General features: G+C 36.0%; 1 protein-coding gene across 16 annotated transcripts in view; it reads left to right on the top strand.

The window, feature by feature from the left end:
• The window catches only part of DLG2 (discs large MAGUK scaffold protein 2), a 1,004,454-nt gene that overhangs the window by 396,232 nt on the left and 590,234 nt on the right, over positions 1 to 17,988 (top strand). For 3 of the 16 annotated variants that reach the window (XM_051779229.1, XM_051779211.1, XM_051779213.1), the window contains one exon: positions 6,944 to 7,024. The exons of the other annotated variants lie outside the window; for them this stretch is intronic. In XM_051779229.1, coding sequence (XP_051635189.1) covers positions 6,944 to 7,024 — 81 coding nt within the window. The remainder of the gene's footprint in view (positions 1 to 6,943; positions 7,025 to 17,988) is intronic. 16 annotated transcript variants of the gene reach the window in all.

The following is a 17,988-nucleotide window of genomic DNA, read 5'->3' as shown; positions in this document are numbered from 1 at the left end:
TTTGGAAAATCCTCACTTTTACATAAATAAAAAGCTTTTTGTCGTTGTTGGTAAAATGTATGATTCACAAACTGAATATAAACCTGTAAGAGAGCTGCTGTTTGTAGACAAACTCCTTCATGCATTTAACCAAGGTTTAGTAGAAAAAATTGTCCTAAGCCTAATTTTGTTTCCTAATAACTGAAATTTAATAACCAGTCTGGTCTGCCAGAGCATACTCAAATGAAGACACTGGAAAATGACTACATATGGCAGTGGTATGTATTTAACACATTTTACTAATTTTGGGAGAAATACCTGGAGCAGATAGGAGCTGAGCATTAGAAAGATCATCTGCAAAATTTTACAGAAAAAATATATTAAATTGAAGGTCATTTAGAGTGAACAATCCATGAAAGATGGTGCAAAATATATTAAATTTGCTTCAGCTGAAGAACAGTATTGCTGATTGAAGTCTTGCAGAAGGTACAAGTCTACAAAATGCAAAAGAGGCTCATATTGGTTGGTTGGCTCATATTAGGAAAAAAAAAAAAAAAGGCTTACCGGAAAAAAAAAAGGCCTTTATTTCTTTATCTTTCAGAAAAATCCTACAAACCTCTGTGTTTATGCTTGATGCTTAGCCTTACTGTATCAGAAAATGCTCCCAGGAAAGAGGAGCTCAAGTATCTCATCCATTTTTATAGCAGATAGTACAATTGGCTGAGTAATAGCTGAGAACAGATCTTAGTTTACTGAGAATTTGTTTAAGTACTTTTCAATAAAGGTTAGTTTTTAATCGTGCAATCTCTCATCCCCATAGTTCCCTGTCAGAATGGCTGGTGAAAATAATGTAACCCTCAGAATGACTATTGCAAAATCAATCAGATTTTGCTCCATATTCACTATTTTCAAATTCCAGTATGGCTCTAGTGAAGTGGTCACTGCTGATAGCTCTGATTATTAGGAACCTGAAAACACATATATTTGCATTGTCAGAAACGACATCTAAAATCATTAGACACTTTCAAATGGGAAAAGAAAAAATACACAGTTGATATAATTTGAAGTCTTGGGTGCTCCTACGTCAGGTAATGATATTGTGCACCTCTGTAGTAGAAAGTGGTAGAAAGTCTGCATGGCCCAACAGAAGGTCTTCTTGCTTATGTCCACACTAAAGTCTGACTCCTTCTAGAGAAGTTTTGGCCTGGAAGGGGCCAGTTGGAGTGATCCAAAACATGTAACATCTAATAATGAGGATAATGAGTGTCCAGGGTTGACCATGTTCCCGAGCCTCCTTTTCTTTTTGCAATACAAGCATTTCCAGAAGTAGTAGTGTTACAGTATTCCGGCAGATCAAGCTAACCAGATTGAGGAGCAACTTGAACTTACTATACTTGTGATGTTTTCTAGTCATTCATTTTGTAATGGGAATGAAAGGTGTGCTTTGGGGAATGAAAGGCATGCTTTGAGGACTACTGCTTTAGTGGCTGAATTTCCTGGACAATAGAGCAATCTCATTTCTAAGCCTTGCAGCAGGTACCAGACAAGGGATAAAAAAACCTCTTAGAGGATCTCTGGGGAAAAAGTAGTCCCTGGATGCCACATGAGCATCAGTGGACTGATTTAATTTTATCCATTTTATGAATGGAGTATAATATTAAGATCAGAGAGAAGTGTATTTCCAATAGTTGTATCAATATTTGTTTTTATGGAGAGAATTAATTGGAAAAAGAGGTGGTTTATGGGATGACAGTATAGAAATCATGATTTGCTAGAGTAGCAGCAAAAAGTAGTAGGTTAGCAGCAGAGTAAGCCTATATTTGGTAACCCATGTGAAGGCTCACATCTATGCTCTGGTCTGATACAGTTCTTTCATTTGGTTCCTCACCTTTTCTATCACTTATTTCCCTACTACTCCCTTTCCCTCCAGCTCATCCAAGACAGTATTAAGCAGATACTGAAATTACAGAGTAGCTAACCAGAATCATCCTTGATACATCTAAGCAAGGAGACACATAGTGTAGGTGTGAACTCCAGAGACTTGGATCTGGTGATGCCCTTTTCCACAGTTCCTCACCAATGCTTTGTTGTTACAGAAGCAACTAGATTAACAGGAGACAGCAGCAGTGATTTTTTTCTGTGTTTAATCCCAATGTAGATTTATTTCCTCTGCCAGTTGCACACTTTCTTTTGAACCCTTCTCTGTCTGTGCCTCAGTGCATCGTGAGTTTAAAAGTTCCAGTTTCATTCCATGTCACAAATATCTGTCAGTCAAGTATAATAATACATGGTAGCAAGTGTAGAAGTCATAGCTGCCACTTAATAAAGCCAATTTCTGATGGATTAGGAGACAAGTCCGAACTGTTTTAGGTACAAACAAAAAAATTGCTGCCTGTTTTCCTGGGCCTTTGAGACTTCACTTTTGCTTAAATCCAAGAGGGCACGAGACATGGAGGCTGTCAGATCATGACTGCAGAAACCCTAGATGCAGTACATCATCCTAGTTCCCACATCCAGATCAAGAATTAGAAAGGGAGGCAATTCCTAACATGTTTATTATGTAAAACATATTCACAAACTGAGGCATTGGGTACATTGGCATAATTATCCACTGCTGTCAATGGATATGCTGGTGCTGAATGTGATTAACCTGCAAGCACAGCCAAGAACTATTCTTGTTTCAGAAAGCCCATGTTAAACCTGCCTGCTTGTGAAACTGTGCTCAGTGCTGCTGTAATTGCATCCATTGCTGGCACATGTTGTTAATAACAAGCATTTTTGCTGTTGTAGACAAGGCTAAAATGTAAGGATGTTGCAGTGAGCCAAAGCTTGAAAGCCCTCACTTAGCTTGTATGCTCAGGATTTAAACTACTGGGGAAACTTTATGTTTCTGGCTACTTATCATTACATACAACATGTTCTTGGAAACCACGCCACATTTAACAGCAGTTAAAGCCATCTGCTGCTCCTGAATTTTCACTTCATTCACAAGCCTGTTTAAAAGTATTTTTGGATGTGTCACCAATGTGCTATCAGCTGTTTATTATTCTGTTGTAAATTGATAAGAAGAATTACTCAGATTTTGAAAGGAAATTGTAGCCTCCTGTATATTTTTGAGCTTTTCATTGAAACTTGCCTTTGTCTCATTGTCTGACACAAATGAATTTTTTAGTTTAAAAGCAATTATCCAACATGAAAGTTCATCCTCTCATGCTAATTGCTGATTTAAGTGACTATTAATTGCATAGGTGTAGATTCTGCAGAATTCATCTACAGTAATTACATCACTGGCATAAGGAACAGACTTGAACTTAGCACTGTGATCACAGATACTGTTCAGTAGATTGAAGTTCCTGTAATTGCAAAAATTTTTCATATCTTTCTCTGTAAATACTATTATAATTTTCTTTACACGTTTTCTCCCTATGTTCATGTTTTATTACTATTACTTTGCATAGCAGTACTTCAATGCTTTCTACATAAGATTATCAGGAATTTTGATTTTCACGACATCTTCTTTTGAAGACTTTTTTTAAACAAAGAACTTTATTTTCCTCAGTTTTATTGGTGTGGCTTTTGATTTTATGATACTGCATGATATTCTTGTATGAAGGTAATTATTGTTGGGCCATGTGACTTCCCAGTATTTCGTAGGTGCTATTTTTTTTCCTTGGCAATAAATTGATCCTTCCCTAATCTACAGATTAGCAAGGCTTTCGAAATGATAGGTGTATTTAAACCCTTGTAAAAGCGGAGTACTTTGACACCGAAACTTGTTTGGCTCTAAGTCTTGTGTAAAACTTTTACTGGATTTGGGATTTTGGATGTTTAGATTTATGGTAGTTCATAACATTTAAAGTAGCTTGACTTTTTTTTTTTTTTCTTTAGTTAAAGAGCAGGAGATTTAGATTTTTCATGCAATAAGCACCCAATTTTTATATTTAAACTAAATTTTTGTATTTAATAATAACTACTATAAATGACAATGTCTCCTAGAAAATAGAATATCTCCTTAAAATAAAAAGGACTTTTGGGGGTGCGATTCAGTTGTCTAAGATAGGCATATAGTGCTATTTTAGATGTCCTATAAGATCTGAGATATGCATATGGCTGTCAGAAATGCCAGAAGGAAACCTGTACCATTCTGAAGAATCAGCTGGAGACAAAATGATACCTTAATGCATCTAATGCCATGAGACAACTCTATTTGGGATACTCAATCTCACCTTTAAGGTTGCCACATTTGTATTATACAGTTTGATGCTTAAGAAGAATGCTGTTTTAAATACTACTTCACTTACATTTGAGTTCATTCAAAAGACTATTTTTAAAAATGGGGTTGTGTTTCTACATCCACTACATCCACTAGTGTAATTTCTAAAATCTTACTTTGGAAACAAGTGTGTATTTATTTTATTTTAAGTTATCAGAAAGGAATATGCCTTTTGCTGTTAGCTGGCTGTTAATCATCTGGTTCCAAATTAAAATTGCTAAAATTACTGGGGAATAAACCTCTCAGGGATGAAAGCTATAGTCACAGAATGTAGGACATGGAAAGGACTGGAAACTTTCAATGTTTTAGCACCGTAGTAGTTAAAGGTTTTTTTTCACAGCAGCAAATTTATAGTGATTTCTCTGGTTTTTCTCTCAGTGGAGATAACGGATCACTATCCCTATGTAATATCCTGTTTTCAGTCTTTCTTAGGTTATGAGTCTCCTCTTGTGGATTTCTTTTGGCTTTTTCAGTGCCTATCTGAAAACATAGTGCCCAAAAATGATACAGTTCTGCTGGTGTCTTTTTATCAGTGATTACAGCACAATAGTTATAACCCTTGTCCTTATACACAGCAATCATTCATATTTTGAGGGAAGGCCATTTTACAAGAGAACCTCACTCCTGGCTCCTCCTTAGTTAATGATCTCCACAGGGGTGTTCCTTACTCTGTATTTTTGCATCCGGGATTTCCTCTGTCAGGTAAATGCTTACTGCTCTGTGTGCATTTCTTCTGTCTGTACTTATGGAACTACACATTTCTTTTCAAAAGTCTCCAAAACCAAGTATTCAAAATAAACTACATATACACAGAAACTTACTGTGGATAAAGTGCATCAGCTCCAGCAGACTTGTACATAAAATGCTTCCCAGTTGGCTTGGTGCTTATATTAGGGAATCCACAGCCACCCATTGCACTGTAAAAGAAAGTACTCCAGGCGTTTTTCATGTAAAAAACCTGTCCTTATAAGCTCAATTGAATATTCAGATCTCAATTCATCCCACTTCACTGAGGTGGGAATGCATCCTCTGAAGAGTGACTCAGTGCATTTAAGTCCTGAACCATTCTCGGAGTTTCCTGTGTCTCAAAGGACTCTGCTCCTAGCTGACACATCTAAATGCCTGAAGACTGACAGCATCAACAGAAGCCTCAGTTCTTAAGAATACTGTTGTATGATGGCATTATTTCCTTTTAAGCAGAGCCAGAAGTCCATTTTCCTTAGACTATACTTAACATTAAAAAGTCTTACACCCTGAGCTTTTTGACTATTGACCTTTCTCTATACCAACAGTGTTTCAAGACTTCCCTAAATGTTAGCCCAATGGTTTCATGCTTACTGATTTTATGCTAGCTATTAAAAAAGACTTAATTTTGCAGCTGAGAGTGAAAAACTGTTACTTTTTATACATAAAAAGAAGTGGTTTTATACCTAAAGGGTGTCTACAAGAAGGCTGGAGTAGGTACATTTTACAAGGGCATGTAGCAATAGAAAAGGGGGAATGGCTTCAAACCATCAGAGAGCAGGTTTAGATTAATTATTAGGAAGAAATTCTTCACTACGAGGGTGGTGAGGGTGGTGAAGCACCCAGGTTGCCCAGGGAAGCTGGATGACCCATCCCTGAAAGTGTTCAAGGTCAGGTCGTATGGGGCTTTGAGGAACCTGGTCTAATAGAAGATGTCCCTGCTCATGGCAGAGGGGGTTGAAAGTAAATGATCTTTATGGCCCTTTCACACCCAAGCTATTCTATGATTTCTCTCTTTTTTTTTTTTTTTTTTTTTTTAATTTGTATTAAAACAGAAACAAAAGGTCACTAAAGTAACTTAGTAAAAGGGGAGGATTAGCATTACATAAACATCATAATGAATATGGCCTTTGTAAAAGTGCTTTTCAGTTCCTTAGGTATTAAACATTGTGTAAAAAAATGCTATTGGATGCATAGCTACAGAATGGTAGTTTTGCTGTCCATAAAAACAGATCCTGGCAACAGGTCACTCCTTACTGACATGGCTCTTTGATATTGTTGATGTTTGTTATGAACTCCTGTGTTTTCTACAATAGCATTGACTCATGCCTATGTGGGAGACTGAATTCATTGCAGATTTTCTGTTTCACAAAAAATGGAAGCCTGATGTTCATTAAAAACAAATATATAGCCTCCTACTGTTAGAACTTCATAAATTCATAGTGATAATTAGAGTGGGTTTTAAAATTTAGAAGCAACAGGGTTTTTTCTAATTTTAGCTAGAAAGAGGTGGGCTGTCAAGAGAATGTTTATTTATTCTTTATAGCCTTCTTTCTTGATTTGCTAATAATTACATGAGATTGGTAGATGTTACATACTAAAAATAAACCTAAATACAGTACTATAGTGTTAATTCTTGTAAAGAATACATAAAGTGCTTTTTCTGCCTTCAAGGATAAATAGCTCTTCCATATATATTTATAATCAGTAATATGCACTCCCATTTTTAATACAATATAATGTAGTACCAATTTATTTTTATTATAAAGCCTCTGGGCAATTTGGCGTGTGTTAACACCAATTTACGGCTTCAAGGGCATGAGTGAGCCCCCTCCCCCAAAAAAACAACCTGAGAAGCAAGCCCACACAACTGAGCACCATATGCAAAGACGATGAAAAATCTGAGTTTGGAACATGTCCTGAGTAGATGTCTCTATGTACTTCCAGAAAGGCCAAGAGGAAGAAAATCCCACAGGTAGAGGCCTTCAGCTGGGACCTTTTCCTGAAATGGAATGGACTAATACACAGGTGAGAGTAGTGAATTTGGCTGTGAGAAATAAGTGAGGAAAGCAAATAGTTTCTGAATTGCTGCTTCATAATTTTGCCAATTTTTCTCTACCAATGCTTCCCTAGACCCAAAAGCACCTATTTCAAGTTAAAAAAAATATATGCCTAAGTGCTTCAGTAATTGCCAAGATGCTGTGGCACGTAAGAAGCCTCAGCTGGTAGCCAACAGAGAGACTTGTCCTGAGTGCAATTCTTTTAACCTGATTTGGATGTCTCTTTTGGATGGAGATGGATCATGCCCTGAAAATGATTGGCTCTCTCCATTGTCTAGACATTTTTTATGGTCAAATAACTTAGATGTAAGTGTCTAGACTTGGAGATCTCATGCAGTAAGGAAAATTTCACTTTATCTTTTTGAAATGTCTTTTTATTGCCTGATGGTCCAGCAGAGATGCAATCAGTCTCTGCGGTGTAATAGGCAGGACCAAACTAGGATATAGGACAGGAAGATTAAGTATATTTATGGACCTGAAGAACCTGACAGACAAAAGTATTGTGGAAATTGGTTTTGGTGTGGATTTTTGTGGTTTGTTTTGGTTTTTTGTTTGTTTGTTTGCTTTTTTAATGAAAGGGCTTTTCCGATAGAGGAGTCGCCATTGAAACAGTAGTACAAAAAACTCCTTTAGGATAGTAACCTCTGTAAATTTCTGTTATCAAAATATTCAGTTTAGTTTATGTTACATTTGTGTTCTCAGTTTTCAGTGTATGACCTCCTGCCATTATGATAATAGATATGTGAGAAACTTGATATTCTGCCTGTTTGCCAGCTGGGTCCTTTGCAATCTCAAGAGGAAAAGAATGCAGTTTAAGATATGAGGATAATGCACACTAATGGGATATTTCTTGTAAAAGTAGTCTAAAGTGATATATTTTTGATGTACAAATTGCTATCCTTTGTTATCCAGAGTTAACAAGACACTGTGATAAACAGGACAGATGAGGATTCTGAGTGATCTTGCACAGCTCTCTGCCAGCTGGACATCAATTTATAATGGCTTACGATGTCTTAATTATCCTTAATGTAAGGGCCAAAAATATATAGTGATTAAGGCAGCAATCCAGGATGAATTCAGTGGCAAGCGTAATGGATAAGAACTCATATAGTATATGTCTGGATACTCAATTTCTGCCTTCCAAGATTCTGAGAAAAATTTAATGAAGCTTATTTCTTGGTTTATTTTGGATGTGAATAGCTAATTTGTGCTGCTTTTTTGTAACTCTAAAATGAAGAAGAAATGATGCCAGTCAATCACTGTTTAATTAATTGTGTCATTTATTCATGCAAAGATGAACAAAAACTCTGATACCTCTTCAATACTGAGTGGCACACAGTAGGAGGGAAGTGCTGTTTGCTCCTTAACAAGCCCATATGGTGGTAGGAGATCCAGTGTCCCTACTGTACAAACAGCACTGAATCTTTCAAAGCATGTTAAACAACATCTGCCAGTGATAAAATAAGTAAAGCAGAAGGCTCATTACTTTGTAACTTTCACCTAAGAGCTTTAAAAAAGGATGCTGAAAAGATCTGTTGGAGAATTTTTTAAATTCTAGAGATATGGAGTGTGAGTGTTATGCTATTATTTTCACTTTTTTTTTTTTTTTTCCTAAATAATGCTGTAGAGCAGGTTAGTTATATTGCAACCCTGGAAAAAATATTGGAAAGACTAATCGGCATTTAGCTAAGAATGTAAGCATGAGAATAAATTAATGATGGTCAGCATAGTTTTAAAGAAAAGCAATTGTGTTAGATAAACTTAATTCCAGAATGTGAATTTGCTTGTTGAATGGTCCTAGGTTTTGTTTCGGCTTTTGTAAGGCATTTATGTAATTTTATATTGTATCTGTTATAAATAAATAACAGTATACTGTATCAAAATAATATTCCTTAAGGACTGACGTCTCAAAGTACTAGTCAATGAGAAATGACCCTTGCATAAAAATTTTCAGGGCTCATAGAATCATAGAATAGAATCATAGAATGCTCTGGGTTGGGAGGGACCTTAAAAATCAGCTACTTCCAAACCCCCTGCCATGGGCAGAGACACCTTTCACTAGACCAGGTTGTTCAGAGCTCCATCCAACCTGGCCTTGAACACTTTTGGTGATGGGGCAGCCACAGATTCTCTGGACAACCTGTGCCAGTTCCTCACCCCCCTCACAGTGAAGATTTTTTTCCTAATAGCTAATTAAACCTATCCTCTTTCAGTTTGAAGCCATTCCCTTGTCCTGTCACTGCATCCTCTCCAAAGTCTTCTAGGATTTAGAACTGGGCGTGGAAAACGTATTTCAATATTTTCACAAATTATTTGGGAAGCAGCATGAATTCTTGGATGTTAAAATTTGAAAATGATGCAAAGATTGAAAAAGTAGGAAACAAGGAGGACACAGTAATCAGATAGTGCCATCGAATTACAATCTAGCCTGGCAAACAGAGGCCATTCAAAGAAAATTGTCATTACTGAGAAGTATTACACAACCAGAGGAAGCAATGCCAGCCATACATACATAGAGGCCCCCTACAGCTGAAATAAGTGATGCTAAGAATGTTCCAGAGGAAAGAATAGACAACTCAGTGGGTCTTGTACTGTGAACTTTGAGTGTAAAAAGCCCACTAAAAATTAAGAATAAGGAAGTGGTTTTATTGGCTGCGCAACAATGAGGCTATGGAAATATTGTGCCAAGTTTTGGGGTCTATAATTTGCAAAGGTATTAAATATATATCAAAAGAGGGAAAAGAGACTAGAATAGAGAAAAATTCTTCCAGAGAGAGACATGACTTAATGACAGTGTATTTCTGTGGGATGACTGGGAATAAGAGGATTCTTCACAGTAGCAGAGAAAAGCCGAATGAATACTGGAGTAAGAGCAAACCAAGAACAGGCAGGTGTTTTTAGAAGTGAGAAAATAGGACAAACCATTAAGGAAAGAGATAGATCTCAATCTCGTTATATTTTTTGGATTGTTTTTCTGAAATAGATGCACATTTCAGTTCAAGAGAAACTGTTGTCAGTGTTATGCTTGGCAGTACATTAGGCTAACTCAGTGATCCAGTGATGCTTTTTGTCTTATACCCTGGATCTTTGAGGTGCCTGTTCTTTGCTCAGCCCAGTAAGCAAAAACCACTCACCTGAAGAGACTTCTCACAAAAAAAAAGGGACACCTGCATTCTTAGTCATCCCCACTTTTGTTATTAATGTCCCAGGGGGAAAAAAAATCACAATATGTTATGATGTTCTTATTTTTGCTTTGTTGTGCTTTTTTTGGAGATATGTCTTTTTTCCTTCTTTTTTTTTAAATTTTTTTTTTACTTTTAAAATTTTTTTTGTTTTTATCTCCATAATACAGCAAATCATTTAAAAAGCTCTGTACAGCTACCTCTTGGCCTTCACACATGTGTAAAGGATGAATTTTGAATTCTTCTAGATCATGAATTTCTGAATTAATTTTCCTTCATTGATTTTCAGTCTGGAGTCTCTAAATCTTGATTGAAACGGGAAGGTTTGGTTGAGAGGGCTTGATGTTTTTCAGTGCTGTCTGTCTGACATCTACATCTCAGTGATATTTGGTATAACTGGTTGAAGATTGGGTGGTCTTCAAAATGAAATTCTAGACATATGTTTTTTTGATTTCTAGTCTCTTGAGTCGTGTTGGACAGCTTGCTTCATTCTCTTTTGTTTTGCTTTCCTACCTATAAGAGAGTGATAACTTTTCCCCTTCTTTTTAAAAGGGCTTTGAGAAGCATTTTAGTGGCTCAAGAGTTTTTAGACTTTTTCTATCTGTTTTACATAGTACTGATTCATTATTATACTACCATTACACATATTCTCAGAGCAGTGAATTATATATTCTTGTCTGAAAACACTTTAGAACCTTAGAGGTAAGAAGAAACTGCAACCCTCTAGCCTACAAATGTGTAGGTGCACTTACCAACCTAGAGAAAGTATAATTAAAATGAGCTTCATTTTGTCCCCCCACTACATTGCATTATAACATTTCTTTTTGAGCTCCTTGCTTTGACTTGCACCTAAAATAAATTACCTTTACTTATTCCCACCTTACTTACACTATATCATTCCCTGGGAGAAAGTGGTTCTCCTGTCTGGTTAGGCAAGGATAGAAGGGTCCGTTGTTCAATTGTGAAATCTTTCAAAAAGTCTTTGTCTTAATGTCTAAAAAACTTCAATGTGTCAGTAATGAGGGGTCTAAAACTGGTGAAATCCTAATAAGAACTGTTGAGGAATGGATTGCATCTCTTGTCTCCTGTTTTATACTCAGCTTGGAAACTCTCTAAAGCTTGGATGCTCCATTTTTTTTTCATTCTGGATTTGCTGAAAGCCTTCAACAGTGGAATTGAAGTCCTCAACACTGGCACTGGGATGTTATAGCTATGGATAAAGGGCTAATCTAGTTTGCATTCTTTGAATAATCTTAACATTTTGAGTGGGAAAACAGAACTGTGGTCCTGTACCCCTTATTGGAATTTGAAAAATGCGGATGAAAATGTAGGAAGAGTTTGAGTCTTAAAACCTGATTGTACTAAAATGGAATTTCTCTGACATACAGATCCATTTTTTGTACTCTCCTGAGAGATGTATTTATTAACATAGCTATTTAGCTTTATCCACTGTTAAGTTTTCAGAAATAAGTCTTTGCTCTTGACTATATACCCCTATTGAATTATTTCTCTGTGAAGAATTTTTTGAGCTGCAAGTACTGCATGGACATCAGGAAGTCTTAATTTTGCCTGCAGTACCTTTTCATCACTTGTACATGTACACTCGTGAGTAGTAGAGGAGTTGTTTTCCCTGTCTTTATTGTGTCAGTTGATGTTCCCTTGTGGTATCTAAATGGGCTTTGTCAGATACTGCTCAGGCACTCCAGCTTATCAATGCTGTGTAGCTGCCCTTCCAATCTCACAAGCTGAGCAGAAGAATTTGCTTTCCCTCCCACTCAAGCTAACAATAAAACTTCAAAATGTTTGATTTCATCTGAGATATTGCCCAATATTTCTAGATGAACAAACACAAGGGTCAACAACATTTGAGAGGCTTTGTTACCAAATATCTTTCTTATAGCTTGAATTCTGCTGAAAATTGTTGTTAAGAAACAGAAATTTATTGATCTCAAAAAGGGACTGTATTTGTGGACAATCCTTTCAAAGTGAAAGCCTTTAAATTTTTGGGTGGCTTCTATTGAACATCATCCTGGATATTTCTTATAGTATTAGAAATGTAATTAGGTAAAATGCCTGCAATGACCCCTACAGATATATTTTATCTGAAGTGATTTATTCCTATGTTGCACTTTCCTGCATAGAAGACTGTTCACTAGAGCTTCAAAACTGAAGCCTAGAGTCTTAAACAATCTGGTATTTCCTTTGCAGTCAGCAGCAAAGGTGACTGCTGTTTTTAATCATCAATTAAGTAATTCTCGTATGCTTCCCTGCGGAGGTTGAGCATTAATATCCAGATTATGTAAAAGAAAACTGAATATACAGATGGTAATTCTGCTCCACAAAGATGAGGAAAATAATGGTAACATCAGTATTGCATATTTCTTGTCCATGTTATGTGGGGTAAAGTGAGCGCTGGAGCTTGAAATAAATTTTAAAACTAGTTATTCTTGGCTTTTTTCACTGCTGTGATGTAATGCAGCATGAGTTGTTTAATTTACAGCAACAGAATGATTTGGGGTTAAATGTTATGGAGGCAATGAAGAGTTTGTTCTGCTTTTAATTGATGCTGTGACCTACATTGTTCCCCAAGGCAGCACAGACGTTTTTCAGAAAAGTCTCCTGTTAATTATAATTGTACTCTGTGGTGCTGGGTCAGTTGTCATTTTCATTATATAAACTTTAAACTAGAGGGGGGTAGTTCAGTTATTTTAACTCACACTAGGTAAAGTTGTTCTCTTGTATATAACTGTTTTCTGACATGATGTTGACTTCAGTCTCACAGTCCCTTCTGGACAATTTTGTGGGCTCCAAGAGGTACCTGTGTAGCTGTGGAGTTGCTGAAGGCACTTCTGGCATTCTTAGAAAATGAAGCCAAAAGTTCTGAATACTTTTGTCAGCCTCCTGTAGATCCAATGTGTGGTCCTGACCATCCACTAACCCTGTTTCTGGAGTAAGCCCTAACCTCACTGAAATACTGAATATACTCCATATTTCCTCCAGGAGGTGGCCACATCCACGGGGACTGTCATGTGATCCCTATACCATCTGCCTCATAGAAACAGGAAGATGTAACTTGGATGAAAGATGGCTTATGCTAGTGTTTAAAAGTCAGACCTTTTTAAAGGAAAGAAAATTCATTTCTTATCTCTAGACAGTAAAACTTAAGGTTTGCTAAGTTTAATATTAGAATTTCCTGCTATGATTCCGCATTTCTTTTCTTTTATAGGTATGTCATGTGGTCAACTTGCAATATCAGACTGTTCTTCAGTTTCTTGAGAAGTTTTGTTGTTGTTGTTGGTTTTTAGTTGTTGGGTTTTCCCCACCTTCATGGCAGACATAGTGTTTATTTTTTTTTATTATTATTTACTTAAATATCAATTTTCTCTTGGTAGGGCAGAAGCTCACTTACCTCCATTACAGCTTGTTTACTTGAAACATTTGGGATTTCCTGATTGTTTAGTTATATGTAGTTGCTGTCTACAACTCCCAGGCAATTAGGGACAGGACAAGGGAAAACGGCCTCAAGTCGTGCCAGGGGAGGTTTTGATAAATATTAAGAAAAATTTCTTCACTGAAACAGTGTTTAAGTGAAGAAGCTGCCCAGGGAAGTAATGGTATCACCATCCCTGGAAGTGTTCAAAAAATGAGATGACAGGGCACTTTGTGATATGGTTTAGTGGGCATGGTGGTATCCAACTGAAGTTTGGACTTGATGATCTCTTCCAGAATCTTTAATGATTCTAAGATTGTATGATTCTACAGTAGACTTAGGCTGAATAAGTAGCTGGCCATCATGAGAGCTACAAGTGCTTCCCAACTCTGAAAGACTGACCCAGCACTTCTGAGGTCAAAGGCTCAAAAATCAACAATCTTTGTAATCTTGAAAGTTATTAGACAATCTTCAAATACTTTTGTGAAGTCATCATTACACAGCAGTAAGGAACTGAGAAAGTCAGCTTCTGAAAACTTACAGAGCCTGAAGTCATAAAATGAATTCACAACCTTTTCAGATATTTTCAAAATTTTGCAGCTAAGGGTAATTTTCTTCAAGAAACTTAAGAACTTTTGTTGCTTCTGCAGACATCGTGCGGATTTAATATATTAAAATCCTATTATTTATTGAAGTCGAGGAGTTGGGGTATCCCTGACCATTGGGAATGATTGATGTAATTCTTTTATCTCTAAGCATAAATTCAGAAATTAGTCATAATTCAACTTGCAGCTTAAAATAAAATAGCTTTTGCAATGGCATAATCATTCTGAAAACAGAAGTATATTGTATCTTAAAATGTACTTCTATGTGACTTTACATTGATGCCTGCTGCCTCTGTCAACTGTCCCACTTAATTTTTTTTTATGTATGCATTCTCCAACTAAGGGATTGAAATTATTTTTCTCTTTACTTCCTACTACAAACCACCAGTTCAGAAAAACACAAGGAGATTGTGAAATATGAGCTATATAAACAGTGTATTTAATGTTATTAGTAATATATGCTCTTTCTGTAGCTATCTCAGAGCCTTTTGATTGTTTATATAAGCAGTTTATAGGAGGTTTACAGCTACAACTGAGATTTTTTTTTGTATGATATTTGAAAAAATATTTCCCAGGGTAGAAGTGATCAGAGTTGTGTTTCAAGGAAACTTGTATAAAATATTACTTTTCTATTTTTCATGCAATAGAAATGTAGAACTTACTGTAACATCGAGTGTCTATGTCTCTAAGAAGAAAATGTTTGGTTAAAATTTTGTCTCAATTTTGGAATCTAATTAAAAACATATTTTATTCTGGTACTTTATTCAGTAAAATACTGAAAAGAGATATAGACATTAGTAAGGTAACGTGTGGAATTTTAGAGAATAAAAAGAAAGATTAAAATTAAGAGTAAACTGATTAACTCACCTGGCTTCAGCTTTTACCATGGGAGAGTTTTTTCTATAAAGTCTTTTGCACTCAACCCTCAATAACAAAAAAGTAACACTTTTTCTCTTGCTTACAAAAAAATATTGTTACTGCATAAATTATGGTTACATATCTATAACCTTACAGTTGCAAGCAAAATACAGCTCATTCTTAAATTCTGTCCTATAATCTAAGGGTTTCTGTCCCTTCTATTGACCTCTGAAAACCTCTGTCCTTTTAGAACTATGCAGCTAACTCATAACACTAGATTTCCAATAATCAGGTTCTTACATTTTGATTAGAAGTTCTGTCAAAAGAGTTATGCTTCTCTTAGCTTAAATTGGCATTCAGCTTAAACCTCACAGAAGTTGTGGATAAAAAATTTTCAAAGGTCCTTTTGAATATTTCTAATATAATAAGGACTTAAAATTATTTCTAAAATACTATAGGCCCTGAGACACCTGCTTTAACTTTGAAGTTAGTTCTGCTTAGAGAATGAGTTGGACTATAGGAAACACATTCAGGTCACTTCCAACTCAAATTGTAATTCTATAACTCCATAATTCTGTGAATTTAATTCAAATTTATTAGGGATTGATTCTGAAGAGGGAAATTATAGACTCAGAACTTGCAGGCCTCAAATTTTAAAATCTCTCTTTTTGTTTCCCAGACACATCTCTGTCACTCTTAATGTTTAGTTCAGCTTTTCCTCTGTTTCATTTTCACTTGGTACTAACAAAGTGTGCAAAATCAACTCCTTCTTTCAGGTACTTTTTACCTGCTTTCTTTGTATCTGTTGTGAAAACTGGGAACTAGTGTGTAGGGTGATAGTGCCACCAAAACACAGAATGAAAAGACGGACCCTCTCCTAAATAGTTTCTGAATTAAGTAGAGGAGAAAATAAAAATAGGTGAAGTAGGACAGAAGAGGTACAAAAACACATTAAGAAAGCACCAACTACTGATAATTTTTCCTAGAATCACAGAATCATAGAATAGCTTGGGTTGGAAGGGATCTTAGAGATCATCTAGTTCCAACTCTCCTCCCATGGGCAAGGACACCTTCCACTAAACCAGATTGCTCAAAGCCCCATCCAACCTGGCCTTGAACACTTCCAGGAATGAAGTGTCAACAATTTCTCTTTTTAAATTATTGCTGTAAAGAAAGATGACAAAGGAGCAGCTTTGTGGGATGTGTCACTGTCAGATTTCAAGTGCCATTATTGGGAACCCAGTGGGAAACTGAACCTGCAGAAGATCCAATTTTATTCTTATGTTTGGGAAATATCTGAGCCCTTCTCTCACATGGAAAATGTTTCAGTATCGATTTAAAGGAGGGGCCCAAAAGTACATACTGAAAGTGGCCAAAGGACATTTTCATATGACTTTAGTGTACCAGATGCTTTGGGACAAAAGGGGTAAAACTTCTTCCCTTTTGATTCTAAAGTACTTTTTAACACTGCTTATACCTCTGCAATACAACCTTATGGAGAAAGAAAAATTCTTCCACTGTGATGGATATAAGCTGTATCCCCTAGGTGGGCCAAGATGCACTAACCTGAAACTAAACCTGTTGTAAGTTCTCATACTTCTGGCAATAACTACTTTTAATATATTCTGTGATTCTGTGATATGACACAGAGTCCCCATAAACTGCAGAAATACATATATTTTTCATCCTGGCTTAATGTTTATATTAGTAGGCAAACAGAAATTCTCTGTACCCTAGAATGGTGTTTGTTGTGTAAGTTGTCCTTCCTACGTCTTCATATGACGTAACTAATTTTTTTTTAATAGTCTTTGATTATTTTCAAATAACAAATTCTGAAGGTAAAAAGTATGTTTTGGAAGTGGGGGCTCAACACGTACTCAGCAAAGGTACTGTATTCGAAAAATAAATATACCGAATATTTTTATTAATTCTGATGTTTTGTGAATTTTCAGATCTCCTAAACCAGATTGCTTTCTATAACCATGGCCAGGCATCTCAGATTCTGGTTAAATAACCCAAAGATTTCATTATCCAAGCAGTTGTCTGTGGTTTTTCAGTAACAGTGAATTGAAGAACTCAAAACTGATATAATTCCTATTTTTAAAAGTATATAAGAACACAAGACCTTGAGATCGACTTTTTTGCTTTTCAGTGGGTGTGGTTTTGGTGCTCAGGCTATGTCAATGTAAGGAAACATTTTATTTTTTTTTTTTAATTTTTAATGCACTTCAGGCCAAAGTTCTTAGGAGTGGAGAGAAATAAGTGTCCTCACAGGCTTGCAGAGCATTGTTCAGAGACACTCCTAAGTTAGGCTGGCTCTTTCTGTTGATCGTGTAAAGAATGGCTGTTCTATAGATGAATCAATATATAACCTTATACTGGTAAAGGAGTTGCTTAGTTCAGCATAATTACTCTGATAGGAGAGGGCAAATTTGGGGTTCAGTCTTCCACAGTCTTTACTTGAGACAGTCATCTGATGAAAGGAGAAATAATGCAGAATGATCCAGAGCCTTTTACTGATTAACTTCCTGTTAAACAAACAAACAAACAAACAAAAACAAAAACAAAACCCAACCAACCAAAAAAAAAAAAGAAAAAGCAAATTATGTTTTGAAAACTGTGACCTGAACTTTATTCATTAATCAATTCTGTGCATTTGAAACTGACAAACTAAGTGACTAAAGGCTTGAACTTTTTAAAACCTAGCTACTATAAATCATCTAATCTGATGCCTGAAGCATTTGTCTTGAGCTTGTAATATGTCCTTATTACAAGCTTATATTGCAGAAATTTTCTGCTGCACTTCATTTACAGATCTGAGAATCTGAAATCAAATGAAGAGTTAAATGGCAACAAA

Source organism: Manacus candei, unplaced genomic scaffold, assembly GCF_025592945.1.
Source record: "Manacus candei isolate 608988 ecotype Guabito, Panama unplaced genomic scaffold, ASM2559294v1 h1tg000014l, whole genome shotgun sequence".
In the NCBI taxonomy this organism is placed as follows: Eukaryota; Metazoa; Chordata; class Aves; order Passeriformes; family Pipridae; genus Manacus; species Manacus candei.
Note: the sequence above shows the minus strand (reverse complement) of the source record. Positions and strands in the feature narration are given on the sequence as shown.